We start from the raw sequence: 18,347 nt of genomic DNA, 5'->3' as shown, positions 1-18,347 counted from the left end.
GTAAAAAAATATCCTACTTCCTCACCATTTCCTGTCTTTCTGTGTATTTAATTTGGAAAGGGTATAGCTTTCTCCTCGAGCCCATATTACAAATAAATTCATAATTGTGAAAGATAATGCAAAGTTTCTTTCGTACACTAATCATTTTGAATACACTATAAGCAACGCTGTGGTTTGTGGCCCCTGACATATATACGATAAGAACAAGGGATACGTGTCACAGGAAGTGTTTTTGTACTTGACAGTCACTCCGCGTACAGCTTGACAGTCTACGTTCACTCTCTTGAATTATGGCCTTGCCCTCGCGGGTGACAAGTGAGAATTGAAGACATATCTCACTCCTCACAGTCACACATATTATATATAGCACCTTTTTCTCATACAATCAAGTGCTCCTGGACCACGGAGGCAACTGGATTCATAAAAACATGCCTTGTGCTCCTCCATTTCTATACAATTAAATATTTCTGGTATAACTTCCCTGATGGGAATGTAACTTCAACACACATGTGCTAAAAAAGGATCGTATTTACACAGCAATCACCCTGGGGCCCTACAATATACCTTAATACCGTTCTGAAGCATTCACTGAAAATCTGCTAACAGAAGCTAAACAACTTTATATTGCAGTAACATGGCGTCACAGGTGTCAACATTAATCCAGGTGGCTGAAGGAGCAGAAGGGGGCCACCAAATCTGCAGATTTGGGCGACCAAATCTTCACAGACGTTATGATGGCAATTCCAATGCAGAGTCTGGCAGGCGTGGCAGCCATTTTACCCTGTCTAGGAGCCAATCTAGTGCTCGATACATGTAACAAGAAGCAGCCACAGCACTCACTGAAACCCAACGTAAATCTGTCGCACGCAGGTCCCTCCTTCCACATGGCAAGTGACTAAAGAGTACTGTAGTGTGACCCTGCAAGGGACATAGACGCAGACTCAAGAGCAGTGGCGGCTGTTGGAAAGGAAAAGTGGTGGCCAGCGCAGGGTGAAACATAAGAACAAAAATAAAGTAGTACTTACCTGCAAGCCGCTGCATCGGTGCTCTTCTGCTCCTCCTGTCTCCCGACTGTCCATGCACAGGCTCCCAGACTCCCCTACACCAATCCAGATACTGCTCTCATGCTGGTAAATACCCAGCATGAGATAAGCACTGGAATTGGTCTGAGTGGGCTGGTTTGACGCTCAGTCAGGGCTTGGGAGCATGTGCCTGCTCTACACCCGGTTGTGCAGCACATCTCGGGTGGAGAGATCTAAGCATGCACCTCGGTTTGACCATACTAAGACTGCCGGAAAACTGACATCCGTGTTTGCAGCAGTGACATCCGTGCTTGCAGCAGTGCCAAACACTCCTCCCTGCTGCAGCTGCTGTACATCAGGATGGCCCCGCCCGCCCTAGATTGGGCTCAGAGAGAAAAAATAAAATGACAATAAGCTGTTTTATTATTATTTTATTTTTCATGGTTTCACTGCGGAGAGAGCAGTGGGGCGACGCTCCCCTGCCTTCACGGAGGAGCTGCAGCTGCTCAAGAATGAGTCATGCTGCACTGGAGCAAGAAGCGCACTTCATGGAGCACAGCAAGGTGGCCATAGTTCACCTCTCCTAGGAAACCGACAGAGAAATGACTGTGCACACTTACAGGTTATATTTATTAACCCCTTGAGTGCTGCCGTCGGTTGTCGCGAGCACTACCTTGCCAGTGCTGCGCACGTCCGTTGGCCGACGCGGCCGCACCAGTTTCTTTGAACGTTCAGCACTGGCGCAGAACGTTCGAAGCAACAAACGGGTTAATTGTGGCACACATTCAAGATGTGCATAAGGGCACATGGGCATAACATAATGCAAGAGCAAAAACAGTGCAGAAGACATGAGGCGTGATTCAAAAAGCTTTTTCTATGAATAGTTGTATTTTACTACTGTCTTTGCTGTCAATTATACCTCAATATCCAGGACTTATACACAAAGCATTTACTGTATTTGTGAGTATTTGAATCGAGACAGGCAATCAGTAATGCCAGTTGTCAGGTGTGTCAAGACATCATTCACTCCCACCCTGCCTCCGAACGCAGTAGGCCTTGGGACACTGCCCATAAACGACCAAGAGAGTAACCTTTATGAAACTCTACAAACTCTCGAAAAAGGAAAAGGGCCTCAAAAGAAAACTTGTGTAATGATATCAAAGTACAATGTAAGACAGCAGCAAAGGGTTCCTGTAGGATAAGAAGCAGGTCCTCTTCAACATCTGCCTTTTTAAAACATGCCGTGTAATGAAATCTGGCATATGTGTGTAGGTTTAGTGCATAATTATACAATTAATGCCGCTTAAATAGCACACAATATAGCCAGTAGAAGGGCTCATCGAGATGAACGCTCAGTGGTATGCAGGTTTCAAGATTGAATACTAGCAACGCCAACTCAACTTTCCATTCATCTGAGGTTGCTCAATTATGTACCATTAAATCAGTTGATAATATGAATTATTTATAAAATGTTGAAACTGCAGTAGTGCAGTATGAAGTGTTGTAGATTATATTTAAAATAAAATGCATTTACTTTGGCATTTAATTTGGAACAACTCGACTACAAAGGAGGGAGAGAACAATATGGGTGAAAACAACACAGGGCCCGGGGGAGGGGGCCGGGGGGACAGATGAATGAGAGATAGAGGACATGGGGGGGGCATGAATGAGAGATAAAGCGACATGGAGCATGGGGAGAGAAGCACACGGACGAGAGAGATTACACAGGAGCAGAAATGGAGGAAAGCACCTGGAGACATCTGGAAAACACATGCCCTCTAATTTAGTGCTCAAACAAAAAGAAAAAAAGTACTTCCCTAAAAGTGAGTAGTGGAAAGACACAAGTAAAGACGCTATGCTCCAGGGGACGGACACACAAAAATGGACAAGACAAGCCATTGAAATAAGAAGCAAGCAAACTAGAGTGACATTAAGGCCAACCATGGTGCGCAATGTGGGGGCTTTAAGCAAACTGTGAGATCTTCTGCAACTAGACAGCCACTTTGGTAGGGTAGACCTAAAAATGGCTGTGACAGAGGCCCTGTGTTGCTATACAGACTGCAGTAGTGGCACTAAATGGCCAGCCAGACAGATGATGAATTTAACCACCGGTAGAAGATTATTCGGCGGGGTCCTCTTGTGGCCAGAGAATGAGATTGAATTAAATGTGGGATGGAGCAGAGAATGCTGTAGGCACCCCTAACAGGACATGGACACAGAGCAGCCAGCACAGGTATGGTTTTGGAAGAGACCGAAAGGGGAGGCCACAACCGACAATCGTTAAACAGGGCCACTTAGCATGCAGAAATAATATGCTGAAATCCTGGCGGTTGCTAGGGAGGGAGAAAATGAACAGACACACACTGCTCTCTCTGCACCTGTGACTTCTTCTAACATGCTGTGCTGACTTGGATCCCAGAGAGGAGGATGAAGACAGCAGAGGCAGTGCTGCGACAGCGGCATCTAGGGGCGGATCGGAGAATACATCGTCTCTTGTCCACAGCGAGACAAGGAAGCGAGTCAGCATGTAGAATTACAACAAAAGAGAAACAAGAGCGTGATAATGATGATGACCCAGGCGCAAAGAGAGCAAGCAGACACAGGTGCAGTCATGACACCTAGAGGCCAGTAGGGGAAGGGCAGTGCTTAATTTGTATAAAAAATAAAAAAAAAGATGAGTGCTGGGCCCTCGTCAAGAGGCCATCACAGCGCGCACCACCTGATGCCACTGCCATGACAGTACCTACACAACTATTAACAATCACACTGCTACAAGTGTGATAATTCAGGCTGTTCGAGAGCCCCAAAGCTATATGGATGGCTGGGCTCCAGGCATTAGTTGTTTATAGAATTAATGAACGAATGTTGTCCCGCTCATCTCTAAATTACACAAACAGCGCCACCATCTAGCAGCCGTCATAAGTGCTGGTGTTGACAATTAAGTGCCAGTGCCGCGCACTTGAACCCACCAGCTCAAATTAAGCACTGGCGGCAAACATACTCTAGCACAGTGTGTCATTGAATGAGGTTCTCAGTGGAGCAGACGTTCGTAGCTAGAACAATTACAACTTCCAGACAAAAAATGACATCAGCCGAGGTTTGCAGAGAGGGAGCAATCGATCTCTGCATATGAAGCACGTGAGACGAAAACTTTCACGAGACACCTTGAGCGTCATCACCAATCTTGAGGTGCCCAACCATTAGGCTTGGTGAAAAATCCCAAACTTAGGTAGACGACCTACCGGGTTTAGCATGCCACCCTTGTAGGCAAGCGCTTCAGCGCCCCCACATGTAGATTATATATACTAAAAGAACTGTTCAGTTGGTCTTCTTCTGTATTGCAGATTTATATAGGCACGGGGCGCGGCTGCCTCGTCGCCGCCGCCGCTCTCCGCGGAGGGCGCGGGCTCGGCGCCATCATTCATCCTGACAGCCTCCCCTTCAGCTGTTTGTTGGGTTGATGGTATATTAATGAGGCTTTGCTCAGCGAGGGGAAGGCGCGAGCGCTGCCTTTTCTGCGCACTTAGCTCTTCTGCTCCCACTTTCTGCTGAGGCGGCATGGGGATGCGTGAGTTCCAGATCATTCCACAATTTTGCGGTAATGTTTGGATCGGATGCGGGGGCGGGGCCGGTGCCTCTCCTCACTTCTGCTGGCGTTAAGACACCCCTGAAGGTTGAGTGCCTGCTGCACAGATGTGGCCGAGCTCACATTTCCGCATTATGCATTTTCGCATATCATTTCGTTTACTCAGAAAACCCCTCGCTGAAAGAGGTTTTGTTCTCGAACTTTATAGAAGTATGCCCAGGCGTAAATATTGTCATGTCGCAGGTCCCTGCAAACCACATTTCGTGATGACAGTGCAAGTTGACATAATTTAATTTCACAAAAAATCACGAAATGTCATGAAATAAAATTGCGCACTTTTGCACACACCCATAAATACAAGTTCGAATTGCAGCATGGTCTACTCAATGCTTTTGGTTTCGAAGTATTTAAAATGTCTGTCGATGAGTTGGGAGACATGAACTGCAAGATGCAATGGGGTTGGCGTGTGATCTCTACTGGTGTTTAACACCCTGCTAGTTCACTGAGTAGAACTACACAGCGAAAACCTTATTTTTGTTTTAGACTGGTCTCAACAGACAGAACACTTCTGGTGAAATCTCCAGCCCCATGCAAGTATCTGAGCTACGACAGAAGGGGAGCGTGCATTGTGCTCGCTCACAGAAAAGCTTGGCAGGCCTTACTGCCCCGCATGGGGTGGTTACGCCTTACTGCATTTCAATGGACAATGCCAAGGCAGACCTTACACGCTCAACGCACCCTTGCACCCCCCCAGAGGAACCAAAAGCCAAGTTGTGAGATGAAAAAGGATCTTTTCTTCTTTTTTGCCCAGGGGTCTGTGCCCGCCATTGTTCATTGGCATGCCGAAAGAAGCCCCTTTGTCTGGCGCGGTGGGATCTATAGCAACCATTGGCCCGTTGCGGCGGGCTGACACACTGGATAGGAGCACAGACACAGCAATTAAGAAAGTCAAATGAAATGGGGGTCCTGCCTACCCCCCAAAGACAATGCACTGGCAGCTGACGCACAAGGGGCAGTGGGGGCCAAGGAATAGGCACGTTACTGAAGCCTGGCTGGCAACAGAATGCCCTGGGGCCTACACAACATGAGAAGGCCAGGTGCCAGGGGCAAGGGGACCTCGCATGTGTAAAAGGGATATCCGGGGCAGATGGAAGTCAAGTGCAGCCAAGCTAGTAGGGGGTCCCCTTCTTTCTACTCCTGAAAGAAAATCCCACAGTTCCTCTTCCAGATCGGACCATGGGTGGCGATGGGGTCTGGTGAGTATCTTATTGACTGTGAAAGCAGGAATCCTGCGTTTTTGTACAAGGGGGAGGGCGGGGCTTCAAACCAACCCAAAATATGAGGTCTGTAGAACCATTTGTGCAACCCTTCTCCTTCATCTGCATCCAGAGCATGCCATTAAACCATCTGCAGGACGAAATTAGTTTCTATTAATTGCTGCTTTGCTGTCACCCTGCATGTGTGTAGCCGGGAAGTATTAGCCCTGTGCATACCAAATAATAAAAGTCATGCTTACCGAATGATGCTCTGGGACTAAGACATGTTGATGATCACAGGACTTAACAAGTTCCATCAAGGCTGCTTTTGAATGCCATGACTAGCTGTCTCTAGAAGGTGAGCTAAAGGTGGCAGCTTTTGGTGGGCTACATTGAGAATGGGAAGTGTGCCATAGAACTCCTAGGTATGTGGTCACTCCCTCAAATCTTACTTTGATGTTACTTCAGATCTGGCTGTGAGGCCACATTACTAAGTGGTCAAATAATTGGCGGACATTAGAGGTGGGTGAAGAATTCTGCTCTGCCGGTGGAGTTTTACCTACTGGGCGCTCCGTGTGGAGTTCCGCAAAACTGCGCAAAATGATGTGGAGCAGAGTTTTTTTTCTCGCACGGCTTGCCAACGTTAAGTTTGTGAGTGCGAGCAACAAAAGTCACTTGTAAGACCTCCTCCCGGATTGAATTCTCTACACAGGTGGCCGCTCGAGTTGAGAAATCTGCAACTCACATTGAGGAAGCTGCCGCTTGAGTAGAATATCAACTCGAGCAGCGGAAAGAAGTAGTAGTGCAGTTCAGGGTGATTTTACAGTGCAAGACAAACTTCTGACCTCAAAATCAGTGCGAGCAGCGCGACTTACCACACTCTACCACTCACAGAACTCAGTGGAGCGAGGCTGAGTTTTTTCTGCACTTTGCAGAACTCCGGAAACTCCACCCAGGCCTAGTGGACATGCACTATCTCAAAACTTGATGGGACTGAATTACCTGCTTTAAGGGCACTGTGATGGTTCTTGTGTTCAAGGGAAACTCAACTACCCTATTTTTGGAGTCATTGCACCAGCTTCAGATCTGGGTTCACTGCACTGGATTCGACTCCGACACCACTTTACAGGATCCAGTTTAAGGTATCTCTTCACTGTCTCCTATCTCTCCTGTCGCGTGACTTCCATCGACCACAGCTCTTAGGTACTTGCAATGGCTCCCATAAGGGAGTGCGTGCATTTATAAATGAAATGCCAGGGTACAAAAATATCATTGCAATTTGCACCTATTCCTGATTCTGTGCATAACTGCTCTTTCAGCATCTGAAGATGACGAGGGGTGCGAGTGAGGCAGAGTTACCCAACCTTCTTGCTCCTCATATTATCCGTGCTCTGTGGACAAATGGAGAAGTTCCCCGTGCTCTTTTTTACCAGGTCTGAATCGCACCTCCCCTCATCTTTAGTCTACACATGCTCAGCTTCCTGCTGTGACCCTCCAAAGATCAGACGGTCCTATGTATTTGTTGGACGCGTATCCCAATGTCTGAGCCAAGTCCTCTCCTGACCGCTTCCCATCAGTGCTATATCCATCCCTTGGTATTCAGTGCAGATGGGCTCTGCATTCAAGCTTCACTTTCATCTCAAGTTTGGAGTCACAGGGCCTCGAGGGGAGGAGGATAAGCCGGGCCATGGCTGAAACTCCGCCATTGATTACCTGCTCGCCAGTGACGCGCTCGTTACCTTAATGAACAGGCAGCGCTCTTGAAAGATGCTCTAACTAAAGAGAATTCACACCAGGTCCAGGAGAGATCTCCCAGCCCCGGGGACACATTCCTTAGTGACCTGGGAGCTAGACTACATACTTGTCTGTGACTAGTGGGTAACAGGCCGGAGGTTAAGCTCACTTTACAATACAACTGTATGGAACATTTGTTTGGGTCTATTTGCATAATCACAGGAGACAGGCGCAATTAAAACCCCCGAACTAGTGACAAAATGTTCAATTTAATTTTCTCTTCTTGAATCAAACAGGAGGCGTTGTGACTCAGAGGTTACGGGATTCGGAAACCCCACGAAAGGGCACTTCAGGAAGGAAATGTGCGGTGGCGTCTGTCATAAGCACATACCAGGGGGGCTGGCTTCTCTAGCGCACTTTCTCCTTGACACATTTTGGGAGTCTGGGCAAATGGCTTCATCTCACGTTCCTCCTTTGCCTGAATAATTAGGAACACTCTGAATCATTCAAAGTCAGCACAGAGATAAGGGCATTTGATTTTTTAAAATTTGATAGACATAAGTGCTGGGGGAAAGCGTAACATGCCATTCATTAGCGAGGCAGTGGCAGTCGAAAAATGTAAGTTATGTTTAACCTTTGAGTGTCAGAAGGGCAAGGAGTCCATGCTTCCTCGAAAGAAAGTAAGTCTCATAATATATATATCAGGGCAATGCACCTCTTGGCTTTCCTTACTTTGGCAAAGGTCAGAAATCTAATTTAAGGGCACAAAAGTGAGGAGATTCTGCTGATTGGTCAGTAGATTGTGGAAATGTTGACTATTGGCCAGGATCCTCCCGTCTATCTTCAGACTGACAACTGACGACTCATCTTCTAAATTTTTCGGATAGTTTTGCTAACCAGGGTCCCAATTGGTCCAGGGCTTTGGTTTTCTCACCCTCTGTAGCAGCTCCAAAAAGCATTTTAGTTATTGGCATGAGACAAGAAAGGTGCAGCATCACTCCCCCATGCCAGTGGTCAATCACAAAGGTGGCAATCTGACCACTATTGCGATGCCTAGGTTGAGTGTCCAAAATGGGATGTCTCTGAAGATTTCTTTTTATGTTAGAGGACACCTTTTTTAACAATAGCAGCGAAACTAGCTGGCAAGGGGTTTCCCAACCACACTTAATACACCTAGACTGATGCATTTAAAATCCCTAAATGGACCAGTCCATCTTGATGAAGTGGAATAACAAAATAGCAGACTCCAACTCTGGCCAGAAGAGCACCAACGTGAAGCATCCTTCCCTCAATGCAAACAGTCAAGATTTACACACAAAGCATCTTCTGTGAACTCAAACACAGATACAATATTTATAGACAAAACAAGAACTGAGCAGCATCAAGATTTACAGACAACCACTGTGAAGCATCCTCCAAGAATGATAACCGGTACAAAGAAGGTAACCCCGAGGACCGTCTTACTATGATTTGCAACTATATCATTATAATTTACAGACATAGTAACAACTGAAAAGCATATCCTTAAAAATGCAAACACAGCGTAAATCATCAAGCACAACCACTGCAAAGCATCTTGCTTTAACATCATCTACTACAGATAAATCAACCCTGAGAAACATCTTCCTATAAACATAAATTGAGCATCGAGATTTACAAACAGTGTGAATCATTTCCCCATAATGTCCACAATTTTAGACAAAGGAACAACTGAGAAGCATCTTCTTATAAACGCCAAAATAACATCAACAATTGCAAAGACCTTCCAGGGAAGTTTTCAGAAAAGAGAGCGTAGTTCGCGCAGCTATGTTAGCCGCGCGTGCAACCAGCTAAAAACACATGCTTAGCAGATCCTAACGGTATTGCTTGCTCATCAGCACACAAAAATCAATTAATAAATAATTAGCTTCTCAGCATCATTACAGTTCACCCAGAATCAGCATTGATCGAAAGCGATGAAAGGAGGGACAAGCGGCACAACAGTAATGAACCCAGTAGAAAACTTGCAGAAGCTGTCCGCTGGCACTACATGATCTGTAGCTTCTTTGCCCTGTCTCTTTAGCCAGCAGCACCCTGATTGACCTTGCTAGAAAGCCCTAACTTACAGTTAGAAATGTGAACTTACAATTTGCAGTAAGCAAAGTGCGTTGCATGCTGAAAATGGCAGACATATTACAGTGCTCGGACGTAGCTCTCTCCAGCTCTTCTTGCAGCATTGAGGAGCCATCGACTCCCTGCAACCGTCTACCCTTACAAGCCCCATGAATTTAAATCAGAGAATTATCTATCCTATTCTTCACTTCCCAAATTAGTCATTGGCCTCAACCACCTCGGACATACCACCTACATGCCAGACTCTCTCCTCTTACCATTCCTGGTTTAGTAATCATGGGTGGGAGGAGCATACAGGAAGCTATTCTGTGCTTCCTGACATGGTGGGTCTTTCCCAACCATACCACCTCCCATTCAAGCTGAGTCTATGTTTCTGGTTGGGTCATATTGTGGCACCGCTCTACATGCCCTGCCCCCGCCCCCCCTACGCCCCACTGGGTTTCCGAGGCACTACTTTGCTCTAGGTGCAGTTTGTTCCAATGGACGTGATGGGGTCGCCAAAGCACCCACTCTTTTCACCTGTTTGGAGAAGCCCGCTGATGTGTATTCCTTGCCTGCTACTCTGTGAAGTTGCAATGGCAGAGGAGCTACGTGGCCAGATGCCTTGCTGATGACTGTCACAGGGCACGCCAGCAGCCGCCAGCTCCCGTTTATCTACACCATATGGAATCATGCCACTCACGTTAATTCCCCTAACACAAACAGTGGCATCACTCACACCCCCCTCCCCGCTAACTTCAATAGGCCATACTCCTTACTCTTGCAGCCCTCTTTATTATCCCCCCAAATGCAACCATACTGACACGTCCTTGTACTTCTCTATCAAATTCTGGAGGCATCAACTAAAGGGTTCTGGTGGTCACATCTGCAGCACTGTATCCACTGCTGAATGCCTTAACTGGACTGCGTTGTTAAGACGCTGGCACATTCTGACATGTTTGTTCCTAAGCCTTCAACTTGGCTTTTATATCCAGTCCTGGAGGATTTATATACAGTACGGTTTCATGTGTACTGATGGTCATCTTGGCCCTACTGTGGCTGGTGGCCTCACCTCGAATAATTTGTTCAGTCCCAGACATACATTTCTTTTGGAGTGTTTTGCCCTATTTTTGAGCTATCTACAGTTTAGTGTTTCAGGTTTGCTGAAGCTTGAGAGGCCACACAAGGAACATATGCTACCGATGCCCTTTAACTCCAGAAACCCGCGACTCTCCCTGGTGCTACCATTGCTCCTGCCGGGTGGATCTCTGTCGAGTACCAGACATGTTCCCACAGCCCATGACGTTATTATGCTTTGGCCGATCCTTGGATGTGCAGAGATTAGGTCCACTACAGATGTGGATATTTGATGACATGTGAAAGTGCCAAGAATATCATATCTCACTAAACGATTAATGCTTTATTACGCTTATACACAATGAGATGGGAAACAACCTTTACAATGCAACCATTACATTGCACTACACTTACAACGCAGTCATTACATCACAACATCCTTTACAACGCATGTCACTACAACGCAGGCTTTACAACGCATACCATTAGAATGCATGACACTACATTGCATGTCTCTACAATGCAGGCATTACAACGCATACCATTACAACGCATAGTACCCCTACACTATCCAACACTTACCCTACTGTTGCACCCCTTGGAGTTAGAATAGTAATTTTTACCCCTACACTATCCAACACTTACCCTACTGTTGCACCCCTTGGAGTTAGAATAGTAATTTTTACCCCTACACTATCCAACACTTACCCTACTGTTGAACCCCCTGGAGTTAGAATAGTAATTTTTACCCCTATACTATCCAATACTTACCTTAAATGCAATGTTATGGTAAGCGTTGTAAAGGCATGCGTTGTAAAGGTATAATGCGATTTAATGGAATGCGTTGTAAAGGTAGTTTCTAAAAATGCGATGTAGTGTCATGCGATGTAATGGAATGCGTTGTAAAGGATGTTGTGATGTAAAAACTGTGTTGAAAAGGCATGCATTGTTAAATGTATGCATTGTAACGTCATACATTCCAAAGAGATATTATTTTAGGGCAACTCAATGGAATGTAATGCATATTATATAGCAGCTTGCTGGTATTGATTCTGAGACTCTTCGAGTCCACTAATTCAACATTTCAACACAACCACCACAACCACCATGACAACACAACACTCTAAAAGGACCAACCCAATACTCTCATACAATCAACATTGCACCAACAACCCTGCAGATGGCAAGTTAGTGCTCAGCACCTAGAAGAAGCACAGCCAGAATATCTCAAACTAAAATGCACTTGAAATCATTGATCCAACTTCTCCACACCCAGCAGCACAACTGAACACCCTAAAAACACCAATACAAGACTGACATGACATGTGGTCAATTCAATTACAATGGCCATGGAGATGCAAGCCTGCACTCCAACTGCACTAAACATAATAAGAATGAATAATCTCATATACCATAAAATACATTACTCAACATGCACCTTGGCACCCCCCACAACAGACAACACAACACTCCAGATTCAAAAACACAATTCTCTTGCACAACCAAAAGGAAAAGAGCCTAAAAATACAAGACTGCTCACCTACATAACATTCTAGACCAAAGCAGCAAAAAACATATCAAATGTAACAGGATGCTGTCCAAAAGCACTATTATCAACATCAACTTATTGGGCAGTGGACAAGCACTATGACTCACTAAAAGAACACAGTACACTGCCCACAACTGCCAAGCAAACAATAGATACAAATGTAACCCAAAATAACCCAATGTGCGATGCTCAACAGTCACCATAGTGGATAACAAAAAAGCACAGGCTGTAAATTCCAACAATTCCATCAATGGAACACACTGGTTAGGACATTGCATACCTTTGTGTATACCATACAAAAGCGCCATACAGTGGAAATGTGTGCTCGCACAAACCAAACCTAACCTGACTGGCAATGGGCAAACCTCACCTTGTTGAATGAGAAGCCAAATAATAATAGCCCTTCGGCTCTCAGTCACAAAAATACAGATTCCTGGGCCTCACCGACCACCACATCCAGCAGCACTCAAAGATGAAAGCACACAAGATCGCTAAAAGATACCGTTCTCACTCTGGTCAGCAAGAAAGCCATTAGTTGTGGACAAACATAAAATCTGTGTATTCGCAAGCTCTGGAAACCTCAGAGGGCTGCTTCTTCCTGCTGAATGAAGCAAGTGAAAAATAGTACTGTGGCTACAATGACATCTAGCTGTCGGCGGCAAGAGATTTGTTGTGAGAGCTGCCTGCGGTTGCAGAGGTAAGGGACTGGGTGGAATATCACATCATCTGAATAACAAATTGTCTGCACTTTTGTCTAACTGACTCAGTTTGACCGCTATCTCATTCTGGCTGTTGTAGTTTTTACTACATCAACAGAAATTTGAAGACAAAAAAAATGGATAACTTAAAGGTAAAGTCCCAATTTAGAAGTTCGGGTGACTTATTGTAATGGGGACTAGCTGGAAAGCAACAGGGCGCTGTACATGGTATAGGGAGGATAGCGACTCACAATCATGTACGTAATTGACTGTCGTAAAGGAGAGGTCCCCTTCAAAGTCCAACCTACAGAGCATGTTGGTGGGCATCCACCGGTTCTGCTGGCCTTACCTCCGTGATGCGGGGGTTGGTGCACTTCACGTTCTTGCTGGACCAGTCCAGCCACTGCCCATAGGGGGTGCTGCAGTGCTGGCGGAGGGTGCACCTCCCTTCGCCACGACACCAGCCGCACTCAAACTTCTGGTCTGCTTTCAAGCACAGACCGCAGCTCTCCCGCTGAGCCTCGCACTTGTAGAGGTTCACTGGGGAGAGAAGAGGAGTGCAGATTATGGCATAAATATGTATAAATTACATACAAACTGTGATATGGATCTACATGAAATTGCTCTCCACATATGCTCCTTACGTATAAAGACATAATAATTCTTACAGCCAGATATGATCTTACAAGACTCCTGTAAGACACCAAGTCAATCTTTGTTAGCAAAGAGTTCGTCGGCGCATTACTTAGGCACCATTGTCTGTTTTGTGTAGCACCAGCACATCATTTTTGGTCTTCTCTGAGCACTTTGAAAGCTGATTGGAAAGGGGACCGGGCAAAAGAATGGAAATTAAGATACACACAGTGGAGCGGGAGAAATGGAAGTAAAGATGAGGCAAGGGGTTGGATAGGGCAAACTAGGATAAAGGCAAATATTTTGTTTTGAGTCACCCACAACTGTTTCATGGAAGAAGCAAGGCAGGGGAGCAAGCCTGCCTTTTATGTATCTACAAACAGTAGCCATTTCTCCTAGAAACCCTGCTCAAGGAAAGAGGACTGGTGCTTGAAACTATCTGATCTGCGTACACGTCTAGGTGTGATGGAAGTAGTGTCCTGTCCAGCTTAGTGTTCGGGAGTCCAGCGAGGGGATCAGTAAGCTAGTTGAATAACCTGGGCAGAAGATTTCCTGCCAGTCATCGTAAAGTGACAGCCGGGGATGGGAAACTAGACATGGGGTACCCAGGTCTCTGGTGATGGAAAGGTCGTGTTTCAAAGTTTGCAGTTTTCTGTGCCGGTAAAGCCGGTAAACATGTGAGTGAAGTAAATTGGGCAGTTCCAAGGAGAACTTTAATGGCCATTTCTGAACCTGTGAATTCACTTAACGCATGAAGATGTTTACCTTTTATGTCCTCCGGGTTGTCAATGATGAAGTTTCCATTCCAAACTACGGCAAAGTCCACGGCCAGGCTGCTCTTGTCCATGCCCTCATACAGGTACTAGGAGCGAAGACCAGGAAACAACACAAGATCACATCAGAGTGCAAACAACTGTATCACACTCTCTCAATTATGCATACTCTTTAAACCATGCACAGGTGGCCCACAACTGCGAAAGGCAGCCCATCAAACACACAATTGCTGAGGGATCTGTGCTGCCATCTATTTCAATTCATTAAAACTCAAACTCCGCTGGCCTTCTGAGAATATAAGTTGCTTATGGCCAATTGTGGCTGTAGAGATGGGCTTGTCTACAGGTACTCGCTGGTGTCTCTAGGAGTAGATGGGCTGGGGAAGTGTCAGTCACATGCAAGACTCACTCTGTTGAAGCTCTTTCATCAGTCAAAGGCAGCAGCAAGGCCTTACAGCTTTTGCCCCTACAATTGTCCCACTTTCTGCATCCTGTACATTAGTTCCAGAAAGTATTAGCCTGTATTAGACCAAGCGGGAACAACTAAAATTGGAAAGAGTGATATGTATGATTGCAGGAAAGCACCCTACGTGTGATAAGGTGTTTTCATGTTTTTTTGTGTTTCGTTTCTGCTTCGCCTGCCGCTGGCCACTTGTGTTAATAAAACGGCGGGAAGATGTGTCTGTGAACCCTGACGGCCGCGGGGCCGGCTCTATAAGGGCTGGCGCTGGATCGATGGTGTAAACCAATAGGTGTCACCATGGCAACACATGTTTTCATTTGGAGTAAATTGCTATATTTCCCGCGCATCGATCAGCCCTTTCTTTTAGGTTGGTCCCCGCACACCAGCTATCGACTCGGGAGCACATTAACATTAAGATTGATAGTCTCCGAAAGGATGTGGTGATGGAGGCGGGCAGAACGCAAGATGACAAAATGGAGGAACAAAAGAGATTTCAGGACCTAGCCTGGAAGATTCACACCCAACTAGCACTTAGTGTTAGGGCAGAACGCACCGACGCGTACTAAATGCTTTTATATTGCATCCATAACGACCCACCCTTTAAATTTAGTGTATTTTGTGCATATGTGAGGCCAACTACATGTGGACAGAGCACTCTTAAAACATAATAAATGCATGGAATCACACGGGGTGCTTCCAGATGTAACTGCAGGAACATTTAATGACCACATATATAACGGAAGGACATTCACATGTTGACAACAGCCATACAGCGATGTTCTGCTATACATATATAAATATATATATATATAATTATATATAATTATATGTATATATATATATCTCTAAGTGGGCCGGGTCTCACCGGGTCTGAGCACCGGCAGTTTTTTAAAGCGCGCCTCCAAACGGGTCTCTATCGGGCTCTGTTTTGTTCCCTGGTACAGCGGTCCGTTTTTTTTCAGACTGCAGTGACAGCAGACACATGAATGTGCGCAAGCTCACACTGCTCACTTCTTACTAGTGGAGAAGTTACGGCATGACCTCATGCCAGGTGAGCGTTGTCGGGTAAGGGAAATCTTTTAAAGAGAGTCATTTTCTCTCTGGATTTTCCTTCTCTTTTTGAAACTCAGGAGCAGCAATATTGGTGTGGTGTCATCAGGGCTTTAAGTGGAAGCCTTTTCAATATAATATACAAGCCATAGTTGCTTCTTATTTATCTCATACAACAACCATTGACAAAGCCAATAGTCCTGACTTGTTGTAAGTGTAATGTTACTTCTTGTATCATATATCTGGATGCAATGACAGAATCAGCAAAATACAAGTCAGGTGGCACACTATGTTAAGCACAGATTTTTAGCTTACGCGTTTTTAAGCCACGCCCTTAATTACATTGTCCACGCCCCTAGAGACCCCCCAGGTTTTTCATCCTACTTAAAGCCCTGTATATATATATATATATATATATATATATATATATATATATATATATATCAACAGCAAAATCCAAATAACGTACGCTCTCGACAACCAGAAATCCACACCAGGTAGGATGAAAATAAGGGGTTTATTCCTCTAACAACATGTTTCGGCTCTCAAGTTGTGAGAGGAATAAACCCCTTATTTTCATCCTACCTGGTGTGGATTTCTGGTTGTCGAGAGCGTACGTTATTTGGACTTTGCTGTTGACTTTAATTACCGGCGTGCTCTGCCGGCGACTACGCCAACTCCCGAGGGGCCCCAGCAATCGGAAGGAGCGTTGGTTTTTGGGATATATATATATATATATATATATATATATATATATACATACATACAAAAACACACACAAACACACACACACTCGCACATATCTTCCGTTGGATCAAATTTGATCCAGGATTTTAAACATTTTGTGCTAGGGAGAGCATCTGCACTGTATATTTAGGGGCTTCCACAGGTTTTATTTTAGTTTAATATTGAATGTTGATAGCAGCATTAATATAAATAAATGAGCTGCAGGCATACTTTACACACATAGATAGATATATTTGATATCACGCCACAATTTCATCACAGAAAAAAAATATTCAAGTTAGCACAAGGTCATGGCTGCAGAACAGGTGACAAAGCATCACATTTATCTTCTTCTGTGTACATTAAAGAGATGTGCTTGATGTGCGGATGAAAAAGGATTAGTGATGCATCTCGTGAAGACCTTTTTGTCAAATGGTTGACTTCAATGTTATGACCTTGAGCCAACATCTTACGTTGATGCAATAAAACACATTATTACAGAATCTATCTTCTCTTGGATCTACAAAAACTTGAAATTTGTAATTTTACACAATCGTTAAAATAGCTGCTTCAAGTAAGATTATAAATTGTGACAGTAATTTAAAATCATAATTTAGTTTCATTGACTGAGACCACATTGTTAATTACTTTTAAATACAAACACTTTAATACCAAGAAAACGAGATAATAACAAAAGTGTGTCTGTTTTACTAGTAACAAGTGAGAAGATTCTAGACAATAAACTAATTAGGCATGCACAACATCTTTGGCGACGTGAATATGTACTGGAGTTAAGAGTGGATGACGCTACTTACATGTGGTGCACAAGTGCACAGGCAAAATTGGATCTAAATTTTCAACAAATAGCCATTTATCTTCTTCTATTGTTAACAGAAAACAATCTAACAATAACCACTCTCACTCTGGTACTTTACTGAGTAATATCACCCAGAATCGAGACACATGAAAAAGGTAGACCTAGGCAAATTTCAATTGGAAATCTTTGAAACTGAAAAGTGGGCAAAAAACAAGGAATATACTGTGTGTAGGAAAGGGGTGGCTTGGTAGGTAGTGGTGGTATGGCCATTCCTCTGAACCTAGCACTCTTCCCTCTACACCCCTTGCAACTTGAGTAAAGTTTTGCTGTTGCCCATTTTCTTATAGAATGCCCTGGGAGATACTTACAGAGCTGTTCTGACACTGGACGCTGGAACTATTAAAACGCAGAGCAGGCACGCGATGAACCTCTCCTTGGATGTTCAGCACGCACTCGTATCCACGCTGACCGGACTGTGGCTGAGGCAGGTTGCGAGCTCGGAGTGTGATGGGCTTCACTTCCCTCACCGGGATCAGAATCTCCTCTGTGGGCACCAGCTGTGGGCAGTCCTTTAAAGAGAGCAAAGTTGCAACATTACAAAGGGCACTAAGTCAAAGCAAAGCATACACATTTCCAGCCTCAGCCTCTTCAACTCATTTTTTTCAATCAACTCACCTCTCATCCCCACATGCAACAAACCAACACAGAAGAATTCAAACCTGTCATAGAAGAGGTCTGGAGGCCTGGTAGCGTACACTGTTTTATTAAGTGGAACTTCCACAACTTGCTACTGATTCTGAAATTCCCTTCCAGAATTTAATGGAAACAGTAAAGTTGGGAAATTCCATGATGTAGAGAGGTCAGGTTGTTTC

The 18,347-nt window shown here is 44.9% G+C and overlaps 1 protein-coding gene across 1 annotated transcript in view; it reads right to left on the bottom strand.

Moving 5' to 3' along the window:
* PLXNA2 (plexin A2) overlaps positions 1–18,347 on the bottom strand; it is a 561,219-nt gene that overhangs the window by 155,659 nt on the left and 387,213 nt on the right. Inside the window, exons 10-12 of the mRNA XM_078644504.1 lie at positions 17,844–18,044; positions 14,412–14,508; positions 13,363–13,553 (exon numbers count right to left, since the gene is read on the bottom strand). Coding sequence (XP_078500630.1) covers positions 13,363–13,553; positions 14,412–14,508; positions 17,844–18,044 — 489 coding nt within the window. The remainder of the gene's footprint in view (positions 1–13,362; positions 13,554–14,411; positions 14,509–17,843; positions 18,045–18,347) is intronic.

This window comes from Lissotriton helveticus, chromosome 5_1, assembly GCF_964261635.1.
Source record: "Lissotriton helveticus chromosome 5_1, aLisHel1.1, whole genome shotgun sequence".
NCBI classification, from domain to species: Eukaryota; Metazoa; Chordata; class Amphibia; order Caudata; family Salamandridae; genus Lissotriton; species Lissotriton helveticus.
The sequence above is the reverse complement of the archived record's forward strand: the minus strand, read 5'-3'. Positions and strand labels throughout refer to the sequence as shown.